Source organism: Brassica oleracea, chromosome C1 (genome assembly GCF_000695525.1).
Source record: "Brassica oleracea var. oleracea cultivar TO1000 chromosome C1, BOL, whole genome shotgun sequence".
NCBI lineage: Eukaryota > Viridiplantae > Streptophyta > Magnoliopsida > Brassicales > Brassicaceae > Brassica > Brassica oleracea.
Window position 1 is genome coordinate 14,703,322 of NC_027748.1, and position 24,006 is coordinate 14,727,327.

The 24,006-nt window shown below is 37.6% G+C and overlaps 6 protein-coding genes across 6 annotated transcripts; 3 read left to right on the top strand and 3 right to left on the bottom strand.

Moving 5' to 3' along the window:
* Nucleotides 1-3,191: 3,191 nt before the first annotated feature.
* On the bottom strand, nucleotides 3,192-4,031 carry LOC106300895 (early nodulin-like protein 2). Its single transcript, XM_013737156.1, has 2 exons — nucleotides 3,801-4,031; nucleotides 3,192-3,682 (listed from the first exon to the last, which is right to left on the bottom strand). Exons 1-2 carry the CDS (start codon nucleotides 3,988-3,990, stop codon nucleotides 3,237-3,239), a joined length of 636 nt encoding a protein of 211 aa, XP_013592610.1. The 5' UTR covers nucleotides 3,991-4,031; the 3' UTR covers nucleotides 3,192-3,236.
* Nucleotides 4,032-5,050: 1,019 nt separating this feature from the next.
* Nucleotides 5,051-6,568, bottom strand: LOC106296373 (pollen-specific leucine-rich repeat extensin-like protein 1). The gene has a single exon (XM_013732502.1). The coding sequence runs from the start codon at nucleotides 6,444-6,446 to the stop codon at nucleotides 5,208-5,210; it is 1,239 nt and encodes a 412-aa protein (XP_013587956.1). The 5' UTR covers nucleotides 6,447-6,568; the 3' UTR covers nucleotides 5,051-5,207.
* A 1,914-nt stretch (nucleotides 6,569-8,482) lies between these two features.
* Nucleotides 8,483-9,118, top strand: LOC106302292. The gene is made up of 2 exons (XM_013738834.1): nucleotides 8,483-8,708; nucleotides 8,808-9,118. The coding sequence occupies exons 1-2, from the start codon at nucleotides 8,526-8,528 to the stop codon at nucleotides 8,961-8,963; spliced, it is 339 nt and encodes a 112-aa protein (XP_013594288.1). The 5' UTR covers nucleotides 8,483-8,525; the 3' UTR covers nucleotides 8,964-9,118.
* A 4,521-nt stretch (nucleotides 9,119-13,639) lies between these two features.
* LOC106332619 (probable protein phosphatase 2C 58) lies at nucleotides 13,640-14,875 on the top strand. The gene is made up of 4 exons (XM_013771103.1): nucleotides 13,640-13,757; nucleotides 14,305-14,337; nucleotides 14,414-14,635; nucleotides 14,724-14,875. Exons 1-4 carry the CDS (start codon nucleotides 13,640-13,642, stop codon nucleotides 14,873-14,875), a joined length of 525 nt encoding a protein of 174 aa, XP_013626557.1.
* A 327-nt stretch (nucleotides 14,876-15,202) lies between these two features.
* Nucleotides 15,203-18,053, bottom strand: LOC106332629. Its single transcript, XM_013771115.1, has 7 exons — nucleotides 17,874-18,053; nucleotides 17,107-17,697; nucleotides 16,927-17,007; nucleotides 16,728-16,820; nucleotides 16,337-16,361; nucleotides 16,013-16,281; nucleotides 15,203-15,970 (listed from the first exon to the last, which is right to left on the bottom strand). The coding sequence occupies exons 1-7, from the start codon at nucleotides 18,051-18,053 to the stop codon at nucleotides 15,203-15,205; spliced, it is 2,007 nt and encodes a 668-aa protein (XP_013626569.1).
* Nucleotides 18,054-20,928: 2,875 nt separating this feature from the next.
* On the top strand, nucleotides 20,929-22,857 carry LOC106344444 (palmitoyl-protein thioesterase 3-like). The gene is made up of 8 exons (XM_013783826.1): nucleotides 20,929-21,215; nucleotides 21,294-21,378; nucleotides 21,473-21,713; nucleotides 21,812-21,862; nucleotides 21,952-21,990; nucleotides 22,071-22,193; nucleotides 22,303-22,395; nucleotides 22,488-22,857. The coding sequence occupies exons 1-8, from the start codon at nucleotides 21,035-21,037 to the stop codon at nucleotides 22,668-22,670; spliced, it is 996 nt and encodes a 331-aa protein (XP_013639280.1). The 5' UTR covers nucleotides 20,929-21,034; the 3' UTR covers nucleotides 22,671-22,857.
* Nucleotides 22,858-24,006: the final 1,149 nt, after the last annotated feature.

Here is a 24,006-nt window from a genome sequence, read left to right on the forward strand (position 1 = left end):
TTTTTTTCTCCCGTTTGTGTGTTGTGAGGAAGAGAGTTGTGGGAAATGACATATATATAGAGAAATTTTCGAGTTGGGTAGTTGAAATATAACTACGAATTTACAAGGAATATTTTACATGGATTTTACATGGTTTTAACATAATATTTACAATGACTTTACGATGAAATTAGGTAAGTTAAAGAACATTGAATACATGTTTTCACCTAAATATAACGGTAACATGTTTCGTTGTAATGTCGATGTAATGATTACGACGTATTCTCATTCCACGTACATTCGTCGTAAACTTACATGGAGTTTACGACGAAAACTATTCGTCGTAAATTTACATGGCGTTTACGACGAAAGTTGGATTCCTCGTAACTGCGTTGTAAACACCATGTAAATTTACGACGAAATATTTTCGTCGTAAATGTTCGTTGTTATGGGAACGTTTTCTTGTAGTGAAATACATATCTAAGAATCAAAATTTTGAAAAAATCACCGGCAAACTATATTAACAGATTAGTGTTCAAATATAATATATTAAACTGTTATAGAATATATAAGTGCAGACTCGAAATATAAATGTATGTCTAGTATATATTCACCAGCTCGGTTTAAAAATCATCTAATTCTAAAACAACAAAACAAATTACTTATTTCACCCATTCGGGTAATATTTGAATCCAAACGGGAAATATCCGAACCCGAACGGATATCCGAAGATAACTAAACATAAGTATAATTAACCATATATTTGTAGTTTACTTCTCTCATTTTATTCAAAATATTTATATTAATGATGCTTATTGCTCAAAATTAGATAATATACATATAATTATGGACAAAATTATTTGCTACTCACTTAAAATATATATGAAGCTCTTGTTTCTTGCATTAACAAAAGTTGCATCTAAAATTTCAAAAATAATAACTAAATTAGTGTCTTTCTATTTTTAAAGTTTTATCTCCAAACCTATTAATAGTTTAACTTTTCAAAAATTAGAAAACCAGTTAAAATATATTTTAAATACAAAAAACTTAAACAAAGAATCATTTATTTATTCTTTTCTTCAAAATTTAAATATCCGAACCCGGCCCAAAATATCTGAACCCGAACATAAAATACCCGAACCCGACTCGAAGTGTAGAAATATCCGAACGAGTTTTATACTTTTATACTGAAATATCCTATACGAACTTGAACGTGTATCCGAACACCCACCCCTACGATATATGATCATCATTTGTATCTTGTTTGAACAAAAAAAAGTTAAACCATTGATCACAAAATTTTCAATGTAGGTCTTTTACCATTTGTAGTAATTTATAGTCGTTTTTAAAAATTCAAAATATAACATATAAGAAAAATCTAAATTTTTTAATTATATGCTTAATGTGATTGTTTAATTTCATTTAATAGTATAAAATTAAACAAAAAATAGAGAGGTTAAAAAAATTGTTATCAAATATGTATTATTTATAATCATTAATTGTCTTTTTTTTTCATTAATTGTCATATATATATGTTAACCATATTAGATAATTTTGTAGCTTTTATTTAAGGAAATAAAAAATATTCTTTTGTATACTACTAATTAATTTGATAGTTAATTTAATAAAAAGCATAGTATATGTTTATATGGACCAATTTATTTTTCTAACAATTGTAAGAATTATTCTCGTGATGACATGTGGTTACGAAAATGTGCTGTAATGATATGATTAATATATAGGGGATCATATTTACAATTAAAAATAAAAGAAAAGAATATAGTAAACACCTCTCTATCCATATGTATGAAAGTCTTTCATCGTGACAAGTGACACGTGACAAGTGACAAGTGACAAGTGACAAGTGACAAGTGACCGAACCTAGCGACATGAAATGGTCATTTGTCATTGTTTTATCAGCTTGCTAATCCGTAACGTGTAATGACGCTGAAACCTCCTGCAACCTCGTCTGTATGGATTAGCTTTTTGCCTTTCCACAACTATAATAGGAACGACTACGTCGTTTACAGGTACATTATTCTTCTTCAACGCACTGTAGCTAATATATCTTGCGGCCAGGCCCGGCTGTGGAATATTTTGGGCCGAAACCCGAAAACTATAAAGATAACGAAAACTGTGAAAAAAGCTTTAAAAAATCAATCTTTTCACTTCTCTGAATATTTATGTCAGGGCTTCTGAATATTTATACTAGGGCTGGGCATAATATCCATACCCGAAGTATTTACCCGAAAAATAGGGTACCCGACCCGGTCGGATCCTGCCTAAATATTCGAATGGGACCATTTTTCAAAAATCCGAAAAAATCGAAACCGTACCCGACCCGTACCGAGAACCGAATGAGTAGCCAAACATATCCAAACATATAAATACATATAAAATATTATTTTAAATTATATTTATAATAGTATTAATACCTAAAATTAAAATTATAAATCAAATATATTAGTTATTTTAAATATTTATAGATAAAAATAGATATTTTGGATAAAAATACTCAAATAACATTATGTATATGGTTACTTTTAGACAAAAAAAAACCCAATTTGAGCTATATAAATTAAGTATTTTTAGGTTTTAAGTATTTTAGATAAGTTTGAGTAATTTGGATATAAAATACTTGAATTAAATCGAGTAGTTTGGTTACTTCGGATAAACCCGAATCCAGCCGGATCCGGGAGGATCTGACTCAAACCCGACCCGATTTTGGCTGTAGAATTTAAGCTGTAAATTTATTTGATGTAGATTATTTTGTTGTAGCTTTGTAAAGCACTATTTTTTTGCTCTGGAAATAAAACTCTCTACAACCATATTTTAATTTTGTAGATATTTTTTTGCTGTGAGATTTTTAAGGAAATGAAATTTAGATTGGTTGACATATATCACTTTAACTAAATTTTTGATGTCAATATCTGTACATAGTCCGGTTCTTACTCTATATTTTGTTAAATGTTTACCTCGGTTATCTTAGAGTGGATTGATTAACGTCTTTGATATAAAACTGGTCTTATCCTAATCGTTTACCAAGGATAGCTAATTAGAATGATCATAGCTAGACACAAAACAAATACATGCTCTTTTTAATATAAATACAAACTTTGATTAGTAAAGAAAAACACGAGACATGAAAAAACATAACAAAAGAGGACAAACATAACAAAGTTCAAAAATAAGATGGCTCAAGGAACATTAATATTAAACTCAATTATGGAGGATTTATTACCCTCGCCATTATAACTCTAAACCACGAAACTTATAATAACCACGAGAACCAATCCTAGAGAGACCGCCCTAGGACTCACCAAACCGGCCGAATTGTGAGCTTTCGCTGGTCCTGGAGCCGGAGCAAGAGCTTCAGATTCAGAAAGAACCACTCTCGGAGAAGGCGCTGGAGATGACAAAGCCTGATGGCTTGGAGACAGAGTCGGTGACGGTGAGGGCGATGGAGATGGCTGGCGAGGACTGTGGCTGTGGTGGGCGGCGGACATGACCTTCACGGGTAGCTTCTGACCTTTGAGACAATTTTCTGAGTTGCCGCTGACAAAAAAGAACGGACCTGAGCGGCTAAGAACATAGAGAGAGTCTCCGTCCGTGAGGGAGGTTATTGGGTGAGTAGTGTTGCATGTGTTGAATTCTTCTTCACTCACCTCCAACACTGAATCTTTCCCCTTAGGGTACTTAAAATCTAGCAAAATCAAAAGTCAAATTAGTTGATATATAGTATCATGAATTATGATGTTATTATTATGACATTAACACATGAATGTGTATGTAGAAGAGAAGAGAGAGAGAGAGAGACTTACAAAGAGTGTCATTGACCTGAAACCGGCTTCGATAAGACCAATGAGAATAGTCCTCGGATGGAGTAAGGACCCAACCATCTCTCCCACCAACATAGAACTTGTACCCATTTGAAAACCCAATTGCAAATAACCCTAAACTCATTAACATCACAGTCATCAAATAAGCATCAAACCTTTTGATCAAACCCATCTCTCCAAACTTTGACTAGACCTCAAATAAATCAGTCTCTTGAAATGTGTGTTGCTCTTCAGTGCGTATTTATAGTGAAAGTAGAGAAGTCATAGCCGTTAACTTTTGGCTGCATCAACTTCGACTCTCTAGAGAACATGCAAAATTAATAAGAAGCGTTTCAAGTTTTGCTCCTCTTTTGTTTTCTTCACACGTTTCAACATGCAATGGACTTAACGGCCATCTCTCTTCTTTTCACAATTTTTATTTACTCCCTCCTCAAATCACAAACAACCATTTGAAACTAGATCTTCTAATTTGTCAGTCATTTAATATAAAGCTGAAATTTAATTTTTTTTTTTAAATAACTTGCGTAACGTATTGTCTTCATTTTATATAAGAAAAAAGAGAGTCTTAACTCTGGACAGAAAGTATACAAATGAGCTAAAAGCCTAAAAAACCAACTACGAGTTCAAAATAATTAAAAAACTAATGTGCTTTTGTAAATGATCAAGTATGTTAAAAGAAAGGCTTTAAAGATTTTATCCTCTATATTTACAGCCCAACTAGTTGGGCAATATTAGAATAAACTTTCTACTATTTTCATGTAACATAACACATTTCTTTTCTTTTTTTTGTCAACGTAACATAACACATTTCATCCTCTACTTTTAAAGCCCAACTATTTCTATAAGTGAATGGATGCTTTCTTCAGTATGCCTAGCTTAGAGAGGAGCTAATTGTGAAGCTTCAAAATATTCTTCAGCCACGTCTATTTAGCTTCTGATACAGCCAACAATCTTCTACTGCTTCCTCTACAGTCTGCAGAAAACCCAAACCCTAGTTTCACTAGAAGTTGTGAGATGGAAAAGCTGGAACCTCTAGGGGTTTTGGGATCAGAGTTCGAAACTCGATAATGGAGCGACCAGGTTTGTGTTTTAGATTTATCTTCTTATCACTATTGAGCTGATCACACTTTAGTGAATTGCCCACCATTGACTATATTGAAGCTCTGTGATAATTGCTTGGCCTTTGTGGAACCATGCTTTCTAATTGAATATTTTGTCAAATAGTTGTGGGATGTTTTAGCTGTATGTCAAACAATATGAAACAGGTGGTGCTGGTTCTTTTAGTAAAGACGGATAGACACTCTGTTCTGTTTAAACTGTATAATGTTACAATCTTAGTGAATATTCTTTCACCCACAACCCAATATTCCTCACATTTCTTGTGAATCCCTATGTGTAGGCTGGAGCAGGAGCAGGAGCAGGAGCAAGGGAAGGTCCTGCAGCAAACGGAGACGCCTGAGGAGCCACGGCTGAGCATTCATGGTCATAGCAGTCTACAGGGTGGTCAAGTACATCTTCACAGACTTTGTGGCTCCGTTGGTGGGGTTTGTCAGGCAGACAGTTATTGCTATCGTCAAAGACTATTCCTCTGGAAGTAAGGTTCCTGCAGATGCCTTCTTCTTCAGAGAAATAGTTATCAGAGACGGTAAGGTTCTGCAGGCTAGGCAGAACGCAGACTCCAAGAGGGACAGCGCCAGTGAACATGTTATGGTCCAGATTCAGCAGCTCAAGATGGCCAAGCCCAGCGAGACTGTAAGGCACAGGACCAACTAAACTGTTGTAGCTCATGTCAAGGACTCTTAGCTTGTAGAGATACCCAACTTCTGGAGGTAGACACCCGGACAAGCTTGAGTTGATTAGGAGAAGCTCTTCTAAAGTATCTGCAAAGTGAGATATGGTAGGAGGCAGACAACCGCTGAAATCATTGTTGGCAAAGACGACAACAGAGGCGGTTGTTCCAGTGAACTCTCTGGGTATGAGGCTTGTTAACCTGTTGTTGTTCACGAAAATGGCGTCGAGAGGGTTGCTGAAGAGTTTTGGAGGCAAAGGACCTTCGAACTCGTTGTAACGAAGGTCGAGGTACTTTAGAGAAGGGAGTGAGAGGACAACATCTGGAAAAGGGCCTACGAAGCGGTTGTTGCTGAGGTCTAGCTCATAGAGTAATGATAGTTGGGACAATGAACGAGGAAGGATGCCGCAGAAACGGTTGCTGTTGAGATGGATGAGAGCGAGGTCAGAGAGAAGGCCAATGGGTTCGGGGAGGAAACCAGCGATGTCTCCGTGGTTGAGATCGATTCCAGCGACAACTAGAGTGTTTGGGTCGGAAGGGGATGGGGCACAGAAGATGCCAGTGTAGCTGCAGACTGAAGGACCGACCCAGTCTCCTGTCAAGTTCTTTGGATCCGAATATATGACCTTCTTCCATGCTTGAAGTGCACGGTGCGCTTTCTGAAGATGGTTTGAGGAGTGACTTGCGTGGTGGTGAGGGGTGTGCGTTGCGGTTGATACGAGAGAGACATGAAAGAGAAGAAGTGAGGTAAGGGCATGAAATGTAATAGAAAGAGCCATTGGAAAACAAGTTATGGATCCTTTGTTTGGAGTGAATAACGATTTATATAGAGAGAACATTTTAGAAGTTTCAGTCTTTGGAGCAAGGATTGCAGAGAGGATGCATTAAGTAGTGGCATAAGCTCAATCAAGGAAAAGGACTCAACTCCTTACTTGTAGCTATCTAAAGTGGTTTAAGTGGGATCTGAGGCTGACACTTGAAGACCAAAATCTTAGGATTGTAATTATAGCACTCACTCGCTTACAACCCAAGGAAACTAATCTTTGATATTTCAAGCTTTAACATAAGCTGCTATGATATTAAGTTATTAGCTAAAGGGTTTTAATTTATGTCTTTATCAAATGAAAACAAAAACATATAAGCATAAACTAACAGTGTTAATCCAATAGTTTCTTTGTAATTTACTTTTGTTTTTTGGTAAAAATGTAAAGATATTATTACCAAGCTTTCAAATTTTCGACAGAATTACAGAGAATGACAAGAAACAGAGAAAATAAAAAAATCTAAACACAAACTCAAGCAAGTCATAACAGGGGCAGACACAACAACCAAAGCGCTATCCAGCGGCTTCGACTAAGTCGACCTACTGCTTGCCGCAGAAAGATGAGCCAAGTTCAACCGAGAGTCGGAACCCGGTAATTTTGGCCTCCCCCATGAATCCGCTTTTAAAGATAATGACCCACCTGAGAACAGGTCGCCGAAGACCTCATAGTACCTGCACACACGAATAGACAACCACAGTAGCGGCCTAGCACACCCACGATAACCAACCCAAGCATTTATTAGGCATGGAGGCAACCTGAACACGATGCCGATCCGAGCAAAAACGGGCCGCAACCTCCGTACTCCCTGATCTGAACCCAACCTGCACACAATTTTCCCGCACACCACCACCAAAACCTCAAGCGAACCTTAGTGATGCTGGGATGTGAGCGAAGACCAAACATAATAACGCGGTGGCGAAAGACACGAGAGCCACCACTACGCTTGTAGTCGCCGAGAACCGACAAACTGAAACTGGAGCTGCTAGACGCCTTCACTCGCCACAGCAAAGGCATGAATAAGAACGAGGGCACACTCCTAGTGAGACAAAATCCTACGGAGCTCAACAAATCAGGAAACCTAGAAGAGAAAGTCCGAAGTGTAGAGGCCAATACAAACGGTCACTGAGCGGCATAGACGACCGCCCGTTAAAACCGCTGACAAAGCCGACGCGAGCCAGACTGAACTCAAGCACCACCACCTTCGTACTCAAGCACACGACACGCCACCGTGGTAGCGAAACCCACCGGCGCACACAACAGCTAAGGAGAGAGGCACCCAGTGCTTGACGTCACCGTCGAGAGCCGATTAACCTCCTGGAACCGAGGCGGAGATCCACCGAAGCCCTGAATGAGCCAAACCTTTCTTTCTCCTCACGAACAGAGACGACCGGACGAGATCTGAGAGAGAAAAATTAACCTCGATCCTGAGCCCAAAAAGCCGACTGCAGTCTTCGTCCATCGCTCACCCTTCTCGCCAAAGCCCCAGAGAAAGCAAAGAGGCCACCAGAGCCGCATCTCCTCTGCAGCGGAGCCCTCTCCGGAACCAAACCTTAGCCCAGGACGTCGTGCATATCGAAGGAGAGTGAGACAGACGAAGCAGCAGCAAAACGAGGAAACTGAAACTAAAACGGTGTGGCCTCCGGCGCCGGCACGCGCGCGCACGCGCCACCGGACGCCGGGGGAGAACTCAGATTTCGATTTGGACGTGAGAGAGAAAGTCGGGGAGGAGAGAGAAAGTCGGTTTTTCTGTCAAAACTTTTATATCTTTGTAATTTACTTTTGTTGGCAAGACGTCACATAACTAAGATAAAAAGACAACTTCACAGAGTATTGCATGAATTTAAGGCCAAGTACCACTTGAAAAATGAAGTGAGAAAAATAATAAAAAAAAAAAAAAAAAAAAGACATGTCAGGTCTAACAAATTAATCTATACAATTTGCATGAATACTTACGACGGGAGCACGAGGGTTGCATGATTCTTTAAATCAATTACCATCGTATATTATAAAACTTATTAATCATTATATTATTATATAGAGATCAAATTTTGACGAAGCACAGATCATCGAATTTCTTTGGCTGCAAATAAACTAATGATGCATCGTACTTTATTGCTCATGGCCTTAATCACGTCAGCGGTTTCAAGGAATGACGAAGAGCTGTGTAGGGACATGTTCGAAAGCTTCATTGAGGGAATGTCTATGCAACCTTCTCCACAGTACTGTAGGGGAGTGAGCCACTTGAATAACGTCCTCAAGCTCACGTCTCCAGTTGCTGTAATTAATTGATTCTTGTAACTCGTTTTTTTTCTTTTGTTTTTGTTTTTCCGATTTTTCACCGTAATGAACCGGTGGGTCCCGTGTTTTTGCATGTAGTTGCAGGGACTGGAGAAGAAGAAGGAGAAGGGACGGGTAGGTAAACCGTGTGAATGCATGGAGTTAGAGGTAACTTGGAAAATAAGATGTGTAAGATGCGACCAAGATCCAAGCCCGAATGTAACCAAATATGAATCACATGTGAATGTCTTATAGATCTCTCTCTAAATATATATTGTGATGAATCTTATGAAAGATCATATCTCTTAGTTTATGTGATTTGAGTTTCTAGTTAGATGTGTGTGATTAATCAAGAAAGAGGGATTCAAAACTAATCACTAACTTTATTAGCAAAGCCTTGATTAGACAGATCACCAACTCCTTGGCCCCTCGTTTATGTGTGTGTGATTGATCATATAGATCTTTATCATCTTGACAATCAAATGAAAATTCATTTAAATCTTGGGATAACTCAAGTTTTGAGAAATTGATCAATCCGTATTGTGCAAAAAAGAGAGAAATTGATCGATCCGAGTTTCCATCACAGTGACGTATGTGAGTACACTACACTAAGTTCTAATTACAGTAAAAACTGTATTAATTAATAATGTTGGAATTATGAGAATTTATTAATTTAAGAAAAAATATTTTTTCTTTATTTATTTTTAAAGAAAATTTGGTGCATAAAAATAAAAATATTCTACTCATGATATTATATATTGGTTAGAGGTTATAGATTTAAATTCTAACTATTTTTATTAGATTATGTATATATTTTATATATGATGAATACATATCATATAATATAAATTCACCTTTATAAGTCATTCGATAAAACTAAAAATAAAATTAGAGATAAAAATTTATATGTATATATAAAATTTATATATGTAGTAATTATTACTTTATGATTTTAGTGAGATCATATATTTACCAAATATTTTTCTAATTATTATTATCTATTAGTTTATCGAATTATGTCATATCTTACATCGGTCCAATTTGAAACCATAAATTTTTATTAATTTATCGAATTCATAATTTTTAAGTATTAATTTATAGAGTTTTTACCGTAGTAAAAATCAGAATGAACATTTAACATGGTTACAAAGTATAAGAGAAACGATATCGTTTATTAAAACAAAGAAGAAAAGTCAGTTGGAGAGAACGCGTTGCCATTGGACGACGCTGGCGATACTGTTACAGAGTCACCTGCTAGTACTAGTTCACATTTTTTTACATCAAAAGTCAAAACCATTTTTTTCATAAACCCCTTTCGGTCTCCATTCTTTTTTTTTTGCTAAAGATGTAAATATCATTAAAACGTAATGAAAGTTTGATTACAAAGATCTTGTAATCTGATCTGCTCGGAAGCATTTCCGATTCAAGGAACCGCAAAAAAGATAAAAAAAACTCATTGAATCACAAAGCTACTAAGTTTCATCTGTACACTAACAGACCTTGGAGCTACATTTTTATCTCTTGCAGCTGCATACGTTCCCATACATGCCTTCCTAATCCTTGGAGCAACCGATGGATGGAGGAGAAAGCTGAACAGATCCGAATTTGCCGATGCCAAACCCAGAGGTTCTCTCGAGCTGCGACACGGAGGGCCTGGTCTACCACTCTGGTGCTAGCTGAGGTGGGCTTCGTTGAAATCAGACCAACAGCCACACGGGTAAAACCCTCCTAAGCAAGCCGAGATGTTATTGCTGACAATGAAACACGATTCCTTACAAGCACAGGCGGTAGATTAGCTCCCCTAAACCGGCCATGCGACACAAGATAGCACCAACATCTAAACTGCCTAGAAGCAACACAACCCGGAGCATGAAGAGGGAGTTGACGAACGGGAGGAGCCTAAGGACTCCTCACAAGCAGGCGCATCTAGGAGACGGCTTCATCTCTAACGTCACGACCTCAAGGGAGCACCCTGGTTCTGTCCTCAAAGAACACTAGAATCCAACCACTAGAAGCATAAACACAGAGACAAAAGCCATTCTAGAAGATTACCATGGTTGCAGATGCTAGAAGTAAAGGTAAGAGGCTCTCGGCGGAGAACCACTGCTCCGACTTTCTCGAAGGAAACAGAGTCCCTGAGGAGAGGCTCTACAAGCCTTGAATCATCACCTTATTGAGATGTCAGGAGGCAAGAACGAAGGTGAAAGGAAGGCAGCGACGCTTCGAAGTCACTTTCTTGGAGTTCAGATCTACACAGATCTGACGCTGACAGCCTGTAAGGGGAGAGAAAGCAAGGCCACTGAGGTTCTCAATCTGTCACCGCCTTGTTCGTGCTCCAGAGAAGGGTGATACACACCACCACTTCCGATTAGATCTGCCAAAGAGCAGAGATCCAGAGACAACGCGACAAGAAGGAGATGACGACGGTTGATAGAGTCAGTGGAAGTGGTTGAGATGAAAACGAACCGAGGGGGGGGGGACAAACGGAAAAAGGTACCGTCAGTCCCCTTGGAACGGTGGCGCACGGCGGAGGTTTTAGGGTTTGGTGACGGATGGGAGAGACTAAAGAGAGAAAATTTTTCTCTTTCCTCTCTCTATGTTTCGGCTTTGTTTCATCGGTCTCCATTCTTGTTTCACTTCAACCATCACGCAGAAGAACCGTCTCATGTTTTTCTTAGAATGGCAGGCAGAGATAATTCTCCCTAGGATGAAGGTACTAATTACCTATTTGATTCTTCTTTTTACTGTGAGATCTCCTTGATCTGATCTGGCCTATTCCCAGCTACCCTTTTGTTGCTTGGCCATATGATTTGACTCGTTTTAGTTCTTCTATGTCTTGATGTTTAAGAGTGAGTTCGGGTTTATATTTAAGAAATTATTAAGAGACAAAATGGGTTGAAAATCTCGTTTATATTAGAAATAAATCGAAGTTAAAAAAGGGGTTACAAAAGTGAAATGATTCGATTTTTGAATCGAGCTCGCTCTCACGAAAGTATTGAGATCACTTATGTATTTTCTATTCTCTGCTCGCTCAGGAGAAAAGTCAGTCGTTTGCTCGATTAGCAAAAGTCTTATTTTATAGCCAAAAGACACTCCAGATAAGACAAAAGACAGCTCGCCGTCCTTCGTGATGAGATCATATATTAGGTATTTGTCAGAATGAGGTCATATATTTGCTGCGACACGAGTTCAGCTCACTTCGTCCCTAGGCATTTAATGTGAATCACTGTATCACCCGTACTTCTATGACCGGTCAGCACGCCTGTCGAGAGTATGGGCTCGAGCTCGCTTGGTCAGATGTTGTTCCTTACTTTTATCTGTTAGCTTTCCAAGTTTTGGGCCGCTAATGGAACTTAAATAAGTTGGATCGGGCATTGATGAGTGTGTAACCCACCTCCAACACTTTAACTTGGAATCAGCTTCTCTTTTAGCTGGTGGTTGATTTTGACTTTCCTTTTAGCATGTAATGATATAAAAACTGCAACTTCATGGTTATGTCTGAAGATTTTGTCCCTAAATGGTCATTTTTGATTCCTCTTGTGTTTGTGATAGTTTAAATGTCTGAGCTTTTTGTTCATAAGTGTGAAGGAATCTGCGAGGTTCGATAATTAGAAGTGTTGAAAGTTTAATTCTTTCTTACTGACTTTGTTTTAAAGAATCTGTCACTACAAAAAAAAAGGGTTTTAATAGCATACCAGAATAGCGATTTTTACGATTGTGCTATGTTTGATATACCCGTTCGTTTTAGATAGCGTTTGTATATTTGGAAACGCTACGATAGAGTGGTATATTTGGAAACGCTATGATAACGTATGGTTTTATATGTAACACTTGGGTTTAATAGCAAAACATGATTAAAAACGCTATGTTTGGTTTTTGAATCCTTAAATCCTAAAACAAGTTTTTAAACCCTAAACTCTAATTACAAACTTTAAACTCTATTTTAACATCATACTGTAACTTCAAATATAAAACTTAAACTCAAAATTTATTCTTTTTAGTTTTAATATATAACTTCCAAACACACAAACTTTTATTCTTCAGTCAAACTCTATACCCTATACCCTAACACCAAGCATATATAAAACCATACATTTACTAAATATAAAATTCGAATCTAAATTTTAATTATTTAGCAAATTTCAAATCTGAATCTTAATCACAAAATATTTATATAAGAACTTAACACTTATACTCTCAAAACTATAAACCCGTAAATCATAAACATAACCCTTTATACAATATAATTATACAAACCCTATTACGCAGTTTAAAAAAAAAGTGTATAACCACAAAATGCAAATCAAAATTTATATTTCAAATGTTAAATTATAATATATAATCTTTAAATTTAGAATTTTTTTAAAACAGTTAAAAAGAAATGTAAAAACAATTTTTATTGTCTTTTTTTTGTGGCCATTGATTGATTCTAATCTAAAGGTTAAAATTTGTTCTTTTATTTATCTTCGACATTTTCTCTCATTGGTTAATTTTTTTTTGCCAAGGATCACACTTTTTAGCCATTGATTTGTTTTGATCTGAAGGTCTAAAATCACTCCCTCTCTTTTCTCACTCCCGATAGATCTGAGATCTCTTTTTTTTTTTTGGGTTCTACGGTCTCACACTTCTCTTTTTTCTTTCTTTACAATTTTTACGCCTCTGTTCAATATCTTTGTCTCTGTTCATTCATGGAAACAAAACGATTAGATTTGATTTTGATTGGAGGTTGGGTCCAGGAGTTGAGAGATGAAGAATCTCGTAGAGGAGACATGACGACGCCTCTGTACAATAGTCACTGAAAATCTCTGCACCTGGCCTATGTACGCCTCCTCTCAAGTTCCTTGGAGAAGACGACCAGGAGACGACGAGAAAGCTTCATGGAGAGGAGAAAATGACGACGAAGACCAAGGTGGCTGGATGCGACGACGAGTATGCCTCCTCTCTGCAACTTGCCTCTCAAATCCCACGACGAAGCAGAAGAAGAATCATGGCTGGATACGATGACGAAGGTCATGGAAGAACACAACGACGAAGGTGGTGGTGCGGCGGGTGAGGATTGGAAGATGAAGAAGACAACGAAGGTGGTGTTGGTACGGCGGCGTTTGGTAGTAATTAGGTTAAAGCTTGGTTTATTTTTGGTTTATTTGGTTTGTTGGTTTATTGTTTAATTAGATTTATTTTTTATATTTTTGTAAACCAATTTAATTATAGATAAATTTAAATAATAAAGAAAATTTAATTCTATGAATTAATTTTAAATTTTAATTATGTTTTTATTTTTAAATAATTAACTAAAAAATAATTCTAAAATAAATAGTTTTAATGTAAATAATAACAAAAAAAACATGCTATTAAAGACTATTTAATTGCATACAGAAAAACGCTATAATATACGAGAATATGATAACAGAGTAAAAATCCGCTATCTAATGTTTCTGACCTATTATGACAGGCGATGATACAGCGCTTCAAAAACCGATATAGTATCTGTATCGTTATATAGCGTTATTCGTCTGCAATTAAAACGCATTTTTCTTGTAGTGTGTGGGCAAACACAGTGTTTGTTTATGGATCTTTTGATCTTGTGTGGTTGCAGAACTAACTCTATTGTTCTACTCTGAATTATTGGGTAAATGTCGGGTTCTGAGGATCGACTCTCCTGCCATGAGAAGAGGAAAAATCAAGATGTGGAAGAATACCCACAGATGCAGTGATACTGCAGCAGTCTCTTAAGCTTGGTAAAGGCGGGTCAACTGCTGCAACGGTGATACCAATAGATAGTCAAAAGCTAATGGTTGCTAAATTTGGAGACTCAAGGGCAGTGATGTCTAGGAATGGAGTTGCACATCAGCTCTCAGTTGATCATGAACCAAGTAATGAGAGGAAATACATAGAGAAAATAGGTGGCTTTGTATCCAATATTCCAGGTAAAAGAGCTGTGTGTATATATTAGTTACTTGACTACCTATGATTTTGGTACCAGATGCGTATATTAACTTTCATGACGTGCTACAGGGGATGTTCTGCGAGTGGATGGGCAGCTAGCTGTTGCTAGAGCGTTTGGAGATAAAAGATTAAAAATACATCTGTGTTCAGAACCAGACATTACTCACCAGGCGGTTGGAGACCAGAATGAGTTCGTTGTTTTTACTAGTGATGGTATTTAGAAGGAAAGTCAAATGACTCAGTTGTTGGAGATGGATTTCATCTATTCACAAGGTCTGCCAAATAAAGAGCTCCGCACATGAAGTCGGTTCCACGAGCTCGGTCGACGAGTTCGGCTTGACTGGTCGGCGGCTAGAAGTACGACTCGAAGACTCGGCCCAGATGTTCGACACGTTAAACCCTTTTTTTTTTTTGAATGAATGTTAAATTTATTCACCAAAAAAGCATTTTTACATCAAGTGTGGACAAATTAAAAAACTCTTGCTCCTAATCAACTTTTAAACCCCCCATATCAAGATTTTTATCTACACTCTATAACCAAACCAAAATTAGAGACCATCAACCATGCCTCTTCTTCTCTGCGTTTGCAACAAGCTAAGCTTATTCCTTACTCCCTTATCCACAAGCTTCTGTAATATAGCAATGGCCATAGGCTTTTCACCATGCTTAATCCTGTTTCTCTCCCTCCACAATGCATAAATGGCTGCTTGAAAGGAGTATCTGACACAGAAAGTACTTTTCACTCCCCTAGAATTGTCTGATAAAAGAGGTATGATAGCAGACCAACTGTTTGAATGAGCATTACGTAAGATACCAAGAGTGAGCTGCTTCCAAAGTTGAGAGGAGTAGTCACATTGGAAGAATAAGTGATCTCTAGTCTCGACAGCATTCTTACATAATACACAAGTTGTGTCAACACCCAGACTCCACTTAGAAATCCTATCCATAGTGGCTAGTCTGTTTAACATCGCCAGCCAGGTTATGAAAGAAAACTTTGGCGTCGCATGAGAGAACCAAACTCCCTTTGCCCACGAACATGGACTATATGTTTCTCTGATCATCATCCAAGTTTCAGACGTGGAGAAGCGTTCCCTATAGCCATACTTCCCTTTCCACTTGATAACATCCTCTACATTATGCCTCAACTTCTCCTTCACCATATTCAACTCAGCTTCAATTTCATTTAGAGCTACATTTCTGTGCTTCCTTCTTCTCCTAGCACACCGAACAACTTCCTCTAATGTTGCATCTTTCCTCACCCATGTATCAATCATGCCTCGATCACCCAAGAGATCGAACAACCTCCCCTTATCCGACTACTTATCGAACCAGAAAGAAGTATGACGACCGTTACCCACCTCCTTATGATAGAACTCTTGAGCCACATCCCTCAACTTTAAAAGCTTTCTCCACATCCAAGACCCCCCTTGACTGTTCGCTTTAACTTCCCAAAAACTCTTCTTTTTAAGTATATAAATCTGGATCCACTTGCTCCATAATGAGGTTCCCAACATTAACCTCCAGACAAGCTTCAACCCATACACTTTATTCACCTCTTTCAAACTTCTTATGCCCAAACCTCCTTCAGCTTTTGGTTTACTGATATCTCTCCATGCTACCTTTGCACCTGAAGTTTTAAGAACAGGCCCAAACCAGAGAAAAGAAGCACAGAGCTGTTCTACCTCCTTTATACATTTGCTCGGTAACCTAAAGACCCCAGCCCAAAAGTTAACTATGCTCATAAGAACCGCATTGATCAGCTGAAGCCGTCCTGCATAAGAGAGGAAGTGACAAGTCTAAGTACTGATCCTACTTCGGACTCTTTCTACCAGAGAAACATAGCCGTGCTTACACATTGCTTTAGTCATCAAAGGAAGACCAAGATAGCGAACTGGGAGCTTACCTTCAGCAAAGGGAAAATTTCTCAATATTCTACTCCTTTCTTCTTCTATTACTCCTGCCATAAACACCGTGGACTTCTCCATGCTAATATTCAGACTAAACCACTTAGCAAACTCCCCAAAAAACAAATAACGTCCCTTCTATAGATCTTTTTGAGCCTTCAACAAATACCATAAGATCATCAGCGAAGCAGAGATGAGTAAGCGAGAGAGCTTTACACCGAGGGTGAAACTGAAATTTCTTCTCCATAACTGCTTTGTCAATCTTGAGTGATAGGACATTCATACACAAGACAAAGAGATAGGGGATAGAGAACAACCCTGCCTCAGCCCTCTTGTACTTGGAAATAACCCGCCAACTCACCATTTACTTGGACAGAAAACAAGGGAGTAGTAATACAGAGCTTGATCCACCTTATAAACTGACCAGGAATTCCCAAAGCTTCCATAATCTGAAGCACAAAATCCCATTGTACAGAATCAAAAGCTTTCAAAATATCGATCTTCATCACACATCTTGGAGAGACATCTTCTTTATGGTAATCCTTTACCAGCTCTGAAGCCAACAATACATTCTCCAAGAGAAGTCTACCCCTTATAAAAGCTGACTGATTCTCTACAACAACCCTCGGAAGAAGCAACTTAAGTCTATTTGCAAGGATTTTCGACACCACCTTGTATAGCACGTTACAGCATGCTATAGGGCGATAGTCCCTCATCTCCATCGAATCTGTTTTTTTAGGAACCAGCGCCAAGATCGTCGAATTCACCCCTTTAGGAAGGAACCCAAACCGAAACACTGACTGGACAGCAACTGTAAAATCCTTAGCAATAACTGACCAAGCCAATTTAAAAAATTCACTTGGATAGCCATCAGGACCAGGGGACTTGTTTGATGGCATAGCAAACAAGACCTTGCATATCTCCTCTTCTGTTACATCTTCCACCAGCATACGGCAGTCCTCTTCAGAACATCGAAAATCCAAAATCTCTCGCAGCTCTTCAATAGAAGTACCCACATAAGTGACAGGAGATTGGTTGAGAAACTCTGAGAAGAATCTCTCTGCTTCAGCTTTCACCCCAAACTGTCCTGTAACAATGCTGCCATCTTGACATTTGATCTCTCTGATCGCATTCTGTGCCTGACGAGAGTAATTGAGCTGTGGAAAGTCTTATTATTCTGATCTCCTTTATCCAACCAGTGAAGCTTAGCTTTCTGTTGAAGGAACTCCTCCTCTAAGCCTGCCACATAAAGTCACCTCTCGTAAGCCTCTGCTTCTTCATGAATTGAGATATTACTTGGTCTTGTAAGAGTAACTTCCTGCTTTCCACACAAGACAGTATGAGCGTCCTTTGCTTTCTTTGTAAGATTGCCCAATTTCTCTCTACCCAACTCTCTGATGACTAGTTTCAGGTTCTTTAGCTTCTTAGAAAACTGATACATGGCAGAAGTAGAGTGAAACATACTTGGAGTGGAATCCCAAAATCCTTTAACCATCGGTAGAAAGCTTGGCAGATGTCCTAGCACATCTTCTCTTTTGGCCTTCTCATCTTCTCTTTTGGCGGAAGAACTTGAACCTTACACCTCATGTGGTCAGAACAGCCTCCTGACTCAAAGACTGAGTAAGCATTTGGAAATCGAAGTAATGCCACATCATTTAGCAAAACTCTATCCAACTTCTTACATATTACTCCATCCTCACACTTATTACACCAAATAAAAAGTGGTCCCTGATAACCCATATCCGAAAGATTACAATGCATCACCATCCTTTGAAAATCTCTCATTCCACTCGGCAGTCTACCATTACTTTCAAACACTAAATTCTCTGTAGCATCCAATATTTCATTAAAATCACCAACAATAATCCAAGCCTTGTTATGAAACAAAGCAGAACTCTGATGATGACAAATATCTTCCCACAACTCCTTCCTTTCTTCTCCCAAATTCCTCGCATACACACAAGTATAAAAGAACTCCTCCTCATCTGGCAACCCAATCGAACATGTAAGGAACTAATCAGACTTGTACACCAGAGTGACACGAACCTCTTCCTTCCAAATAAACCAAATTTTCCCTCCACCACTATGTTCATAGTTTGTCAAATGAAACCAATCTTTAAAAACCTTTTTTAAAAAAACCTCCGCCTTAATCTCCTTTACTCTAGTCTCCAAAACACACCCAAACTACATATTATTACTCCTCACCCACTCCTGTACCAAAGATTGCTTTAATTTTTTATTGAATCCGCGTACATTCCAAAAGAAACTCGCCATTTTAGTTTTTGCGTCGAGAAGACCTTATGCTCTTTACTGGATTTTCCAGAGCCTTAGGTTTCCGACCTCTTCTTCCTGTTTTAACCTCCTCTCGAACTTGTTGATCGACCATAGTATCTTCTAACAAGTCTCCTTCATCAATACCATCATCACTTTGAAGCTTCTCATCACCCAAAATCTCCCCTTCTTCCTTATCATCCATACTTAATATCGAGAATTTCGAAGCAGATATCTGCACCTCCTTAGTATTTTTAGTAGCAACAGATAATCTACCAACTTTCCCCGGAGGTACTAGAGACCATGCGTTTCTTTCTTTACCTCCACTCGCACCAGTATCTTTGTTCACCAACCCTTCATTCTGCATCTTTTCCTCCAATAGCAGCGCACTTCTGCTTCCCTCATTCCTATCTTCTACTACAACTTCTTCAATATCCGTTTCTCCAGATACAACTTTTACATTGTGGACCTCATCATTTACTTCTTCACTGCTCCCACCATTCTCAACAGTACCACCACCCACCTTTTCCTTCATATCCTTCACCTTTCTCGTGCAAGCTGCTTCACCATGACCCCATTTATCACAGTTTTTGCATCTTACTGGCAGACCTGGATAGTAGTATCTCACTGTAAACTGATTACCATCCTTAAAGAAAGTGATTTCTTTCGGAAGAGCCTTAGTTACATCCACTTTCACAAAGACTTTTGCCACATCAAAATTTGTACAGGCTATAGTTTCAGGGTGCAACTTCACCGGGAAACCAACTGTACTAGTGAAGAAACTGATTCCTTCCCAAGAGTACATATGGAGTGGAACCTTCTCTAGATGCACCCACATAGGAACCGCTTCCTCCTCCTGTTTTTCTTCCTCCGATTTCGGTGACCATTTCTGGACAACCATTGGAACCCCTGCAATGTTCCACATTCCTCGACGAAGAATCTTTTCTCTAGCTTTCAGACTTGAAACCTTGAATCTCATCGTAGTAGAATTAACTTTGTAGACCTCCACCCTTGTTGACGGATCACCATACTTCCATATCCTGTTAAGGACCATGTGAACCTTGGCAACATGAGGAGCCAGATCCAAGAATTTTCCAACTACAAAATCCTCCCACAGTGGGGTGGGATTCTCCAGCACCTCATCTGGAATTTCAACCGTATGAACTCCATCCTTATTCAATATCTCCACGTCATACTTCCTCAGTACTTTCTTCTCCTGAGCCACCTTAACCCACGAGACCTCCTTAGAATCTCTCGATTCAACAGCTGTTACCTCTTTAGCTTCCTCAAAACCTTTCGACGACTCAATAGCCTTCAATCGATCCACCTCCGAGCCCCTCTCTTGCAGATCCATCCCTGGATCTTCCTTCCGATCAATCTCGGCACGCAATGGAGAGCCAGGAAGGTCCGGTGGGATCGCCGAATCCATGGAAATCCAATCCCTAGAACCTTCGTCGAGAATCGCCAAATCGCCTAAATTTTCGCCTCACTCCAAAACGGTGCGTTTTTGAACCCAATTCTGTAATGACACGTTAAACTCGGTCCAGTTCATTAAGTTAAACCGACTCAAAGTAAAGTATCATCCCTGGCTTTTTTGGGTAAAACCTAAGAAATATCCAGGGTTCATCTTTAGACTGTCGGTAATGTGTTTTTCTGTTGGGCGGGCTCTCCAAACAAGTTTATGAGATTTATTCAGTTTACTAGTAGATTCTAAATGCAAGTATGAAGAATTTTCAAAATCCCTAAATGTTAAAAATTTGATTGTCTTTTTTAAATTGACTTAGAAGATTTTGAATCTGTATCCGGTTCATCTAACGAGGTTATACCATATATTTTAAGCTTCTACAAAAAAAAAAAAACTTAAGTGTGATTTCCGAATTCCGTATTAGGTACCGAATAATTTTGAAATTCATTTTAAAAATTTGTTTTTAGAAAAAAACCACCTTTAAACTTCAAAATATGAAGTTTGAAACACCTTTAAGCTTCAAAATATGAAGTTTTTCAAACTTCAAAACAGAGTGTACTTTTAAAAATGCTCTAGTACTTCATCAAATAAAGTTTCTTTCATTAACAGCAAATTCAATTCCAGAAAAGGGGTTAAAGTTTAAACTTCCAAAGAATTAAGTCACCAACCAGGCAACTACCACGTAATAAATTCTCTTCCTTGCATTTATGATTAAAGCACAAAAATTAGATTGATCTGTAATGACTAGCCTATACTTCTTTCCTCATTGCTTCTTGAGGTTCCTCCAAAATCAAAGTATTCTTTCTTCGAGTTGTTGCATGATGAAGAGTTTCCAACGATGTGCTCTCCTAGTGAGGACCTTGTCAGTCTTCGTCTTCTTCATCCCGGTTACAATCTCCGTTCCATTCATCCTTTTACACGGTAATCAACGATCCTTTCTGTATCTCCTCTCTTATGTTTGCTACTTTTGACGAGTTAAAAACATTTTGACTGGAACAGGGATTCGAGATCAATGCTCCAATGGTGGAACGATTAGCTTCACACAGCTCCTTAGCAACCTCTCAAGCTCCCCTGGCTCTTGCTTGTACTGACTCAACTCATACCTTCTTCTTGCTTCATCCTAATCTTGCCAAAAAGAGGTTTATCACTTTCTCTGTGTGTTATGTGTCATCTTGTAGAGAAATAGGAAATGGGGAACAAGATTCCGTGTCCATGCCGCTTACGCAACAAGCGAGAATAGCGTGTGAGAAAGTGAAACAGATGAAAGAGTTGAGTCAAGGTTACAACATTGTTGCACAGTCTCAAGGTAACTTAGTCGCTAGAGGCCTAATTGAGTTCTGTGACAATGCTCCTCCTGTCCTCAACTATGTCTCCTTAGGAGGTCCTCACGCTGGCATAGCCAACATCCCCAAGTGTACTGTGAGTTTTTCTTTATCCCCTTTCTCTTTGTCTCTGTGTCTTAATCACATTCATCATAACAAGAACAAGAATGGGCTTCTGCTTCTTTGTTTCTATAGTCTCCAGTTTGTCAGCTACTGAGAACAGATGTCTACAGCGACTATGTTCAGGTACACGTACCTTCTCTCTCTTTCTTCTTCTTATATAATCAAAATCTTAAAAGCATTATTAGTAACAGCACCTTGTAATGAATCTGCAGGATCATATTGCTCCAAGTGGTTATATCAAACTCCCTAATGTAAAATCTCAAAACCTCAAATCATTTCTTACTTAAATGAAAACCGCAATTGAAAAAAATCTTTGTTATTTTGCTCTCAGGAGATGTCAAAGTACCTGGAACACTCCAAGTATCTGCCAAAGCTCAACAACGAGAGACCTACCGAGAGGAACTCCATTTATAAAGAACGTTTCACCAGCTTGCACAACTTGGTCCTTGTCATGGTGCTGCTCCTAAACTAATGATCCTTGAAATTCCACCCAATTCTTGAACAAGATTGTTGGATGATTAGATCATAAATAATATTGTTATTCTTCGTTTTCCTTAAAACAGTTTCAGGGTGATAAAGTAGTGATGCCTAAAGAAAGTTGTTGGTTCGGATATTACCCTGATGGAGCTACAACACCACTTTTGCCTCCTCAACAGGTGAAAACCTTAAACTGATCCTCATATTATAATTTATTTTCATGTTCATCAATCAACTACTTGTGTTCTGAAACTATGTATTCTTTCTCCAGACGAAGCTCTATACTGAGGATTGGATTGGTCTGAAAACATTGGATGCTGCTGGAAAAGTGAAGTTTGTTAGTGTCCCTGGAGAGCACCTTCAGATGGCGCATGATGACGTTGTAAAGCACGTCGTGCCTTACCTCCAGAACCATCCTAGTTTCTTTCTTAATGCAGACTCGACTAAAATTTAATGGAAGACGGCACTCCATACACTGATTATAAATAATTTTCAACAGGTGCGAAAACTATTCCAACAGGTACTATATGACTAAGCCGGCACTCCATACACTGAATGTATTTAAATCCTTTATATAATAGGATGTATACGATGTTTTCTTCAAATATCCAAATATTTTTAAATTATTACATTCTATTGGATTACAGCATAGTTTTGTGAAGAAAATAAAGGCTATCATTTAAATTTTAAAGTCAAAAAGAAAACAAACACCAACCACGGATGGCGCCATCGCGGTCTTTAATACTTTCATTTCAACATATTAAAGAAAAGTTTAAAGGCCCGGCCATACACCAACCACAGCTGATAAATGATCTTCCATTTCAAAAAATTTCTTGTGTTATTAAAAAAAATATTGTTGTGTAAATTGTTTTTTTTTAATGATAAGCATTAGTTGAGCTGGGCTAAACCAAGAAGATGATCAAAGTGTGAAAACATCTTCTTTTATCAAAAACTAGATCCTAAGCGCGGAGTATATATTTTAAAATACTATAATTATATTTAATTTGATTATCTATTAACAATATATATTTTTATATTGTATTTTATTTATATCTCGATAATTTAACCAACATATTTATTTAATAAATAATTACCTTTTTTGTATGTAAATGTGAAATTCATATTATATCGAAAACCACATTGTAACATAGAATAATCTTTATCTTTTTATAAGAAAACAGATCATAATTGGAGATCAAATATTTATCATAATTATGTTGTAATTTTATGACTCAAAATATTTATTTATTTAATATAAAGACTAATAAATGATAAAAGTTTATTTAAGCTTGGGTTTTATTAATTTACAAATTATTTCTTTAAAGATTCGTTCAAATATATATTTTTAAACATAATTTCAGTATAATTTTTCCCACAAAATTTATTGTAATAATAAATTTCTAATTAGTATATTTTTTAATACTTATGGGTTCTTACTACAGATAATAGTTTATATTTCTTCAATGAAAGGAAACTATGTATTTTTAATTTGAATATGGTGGTTTTAAAGGTTTTTTTTAACGTACTACAAAGATTTAAAAACTGATTTTAAAATATTCTCATTAGCAATGTCTTTTCATTTTTATGTTTTATATCACACTTAGTAATTAAAATCAGGAAAAAGCGCCAAAAAAATTTAACTTAAAAAAAGAAGTTAAAAGGCTTTAACTCATAACTCACTAATGGATTAAATAGTTGACTTTCAATATATAGAATATGGGTTGGTCAACAAAAATATAAGATTTTATTGGTTTTGATTTTAAATTTAAAGATTAAAATAAATTACATAA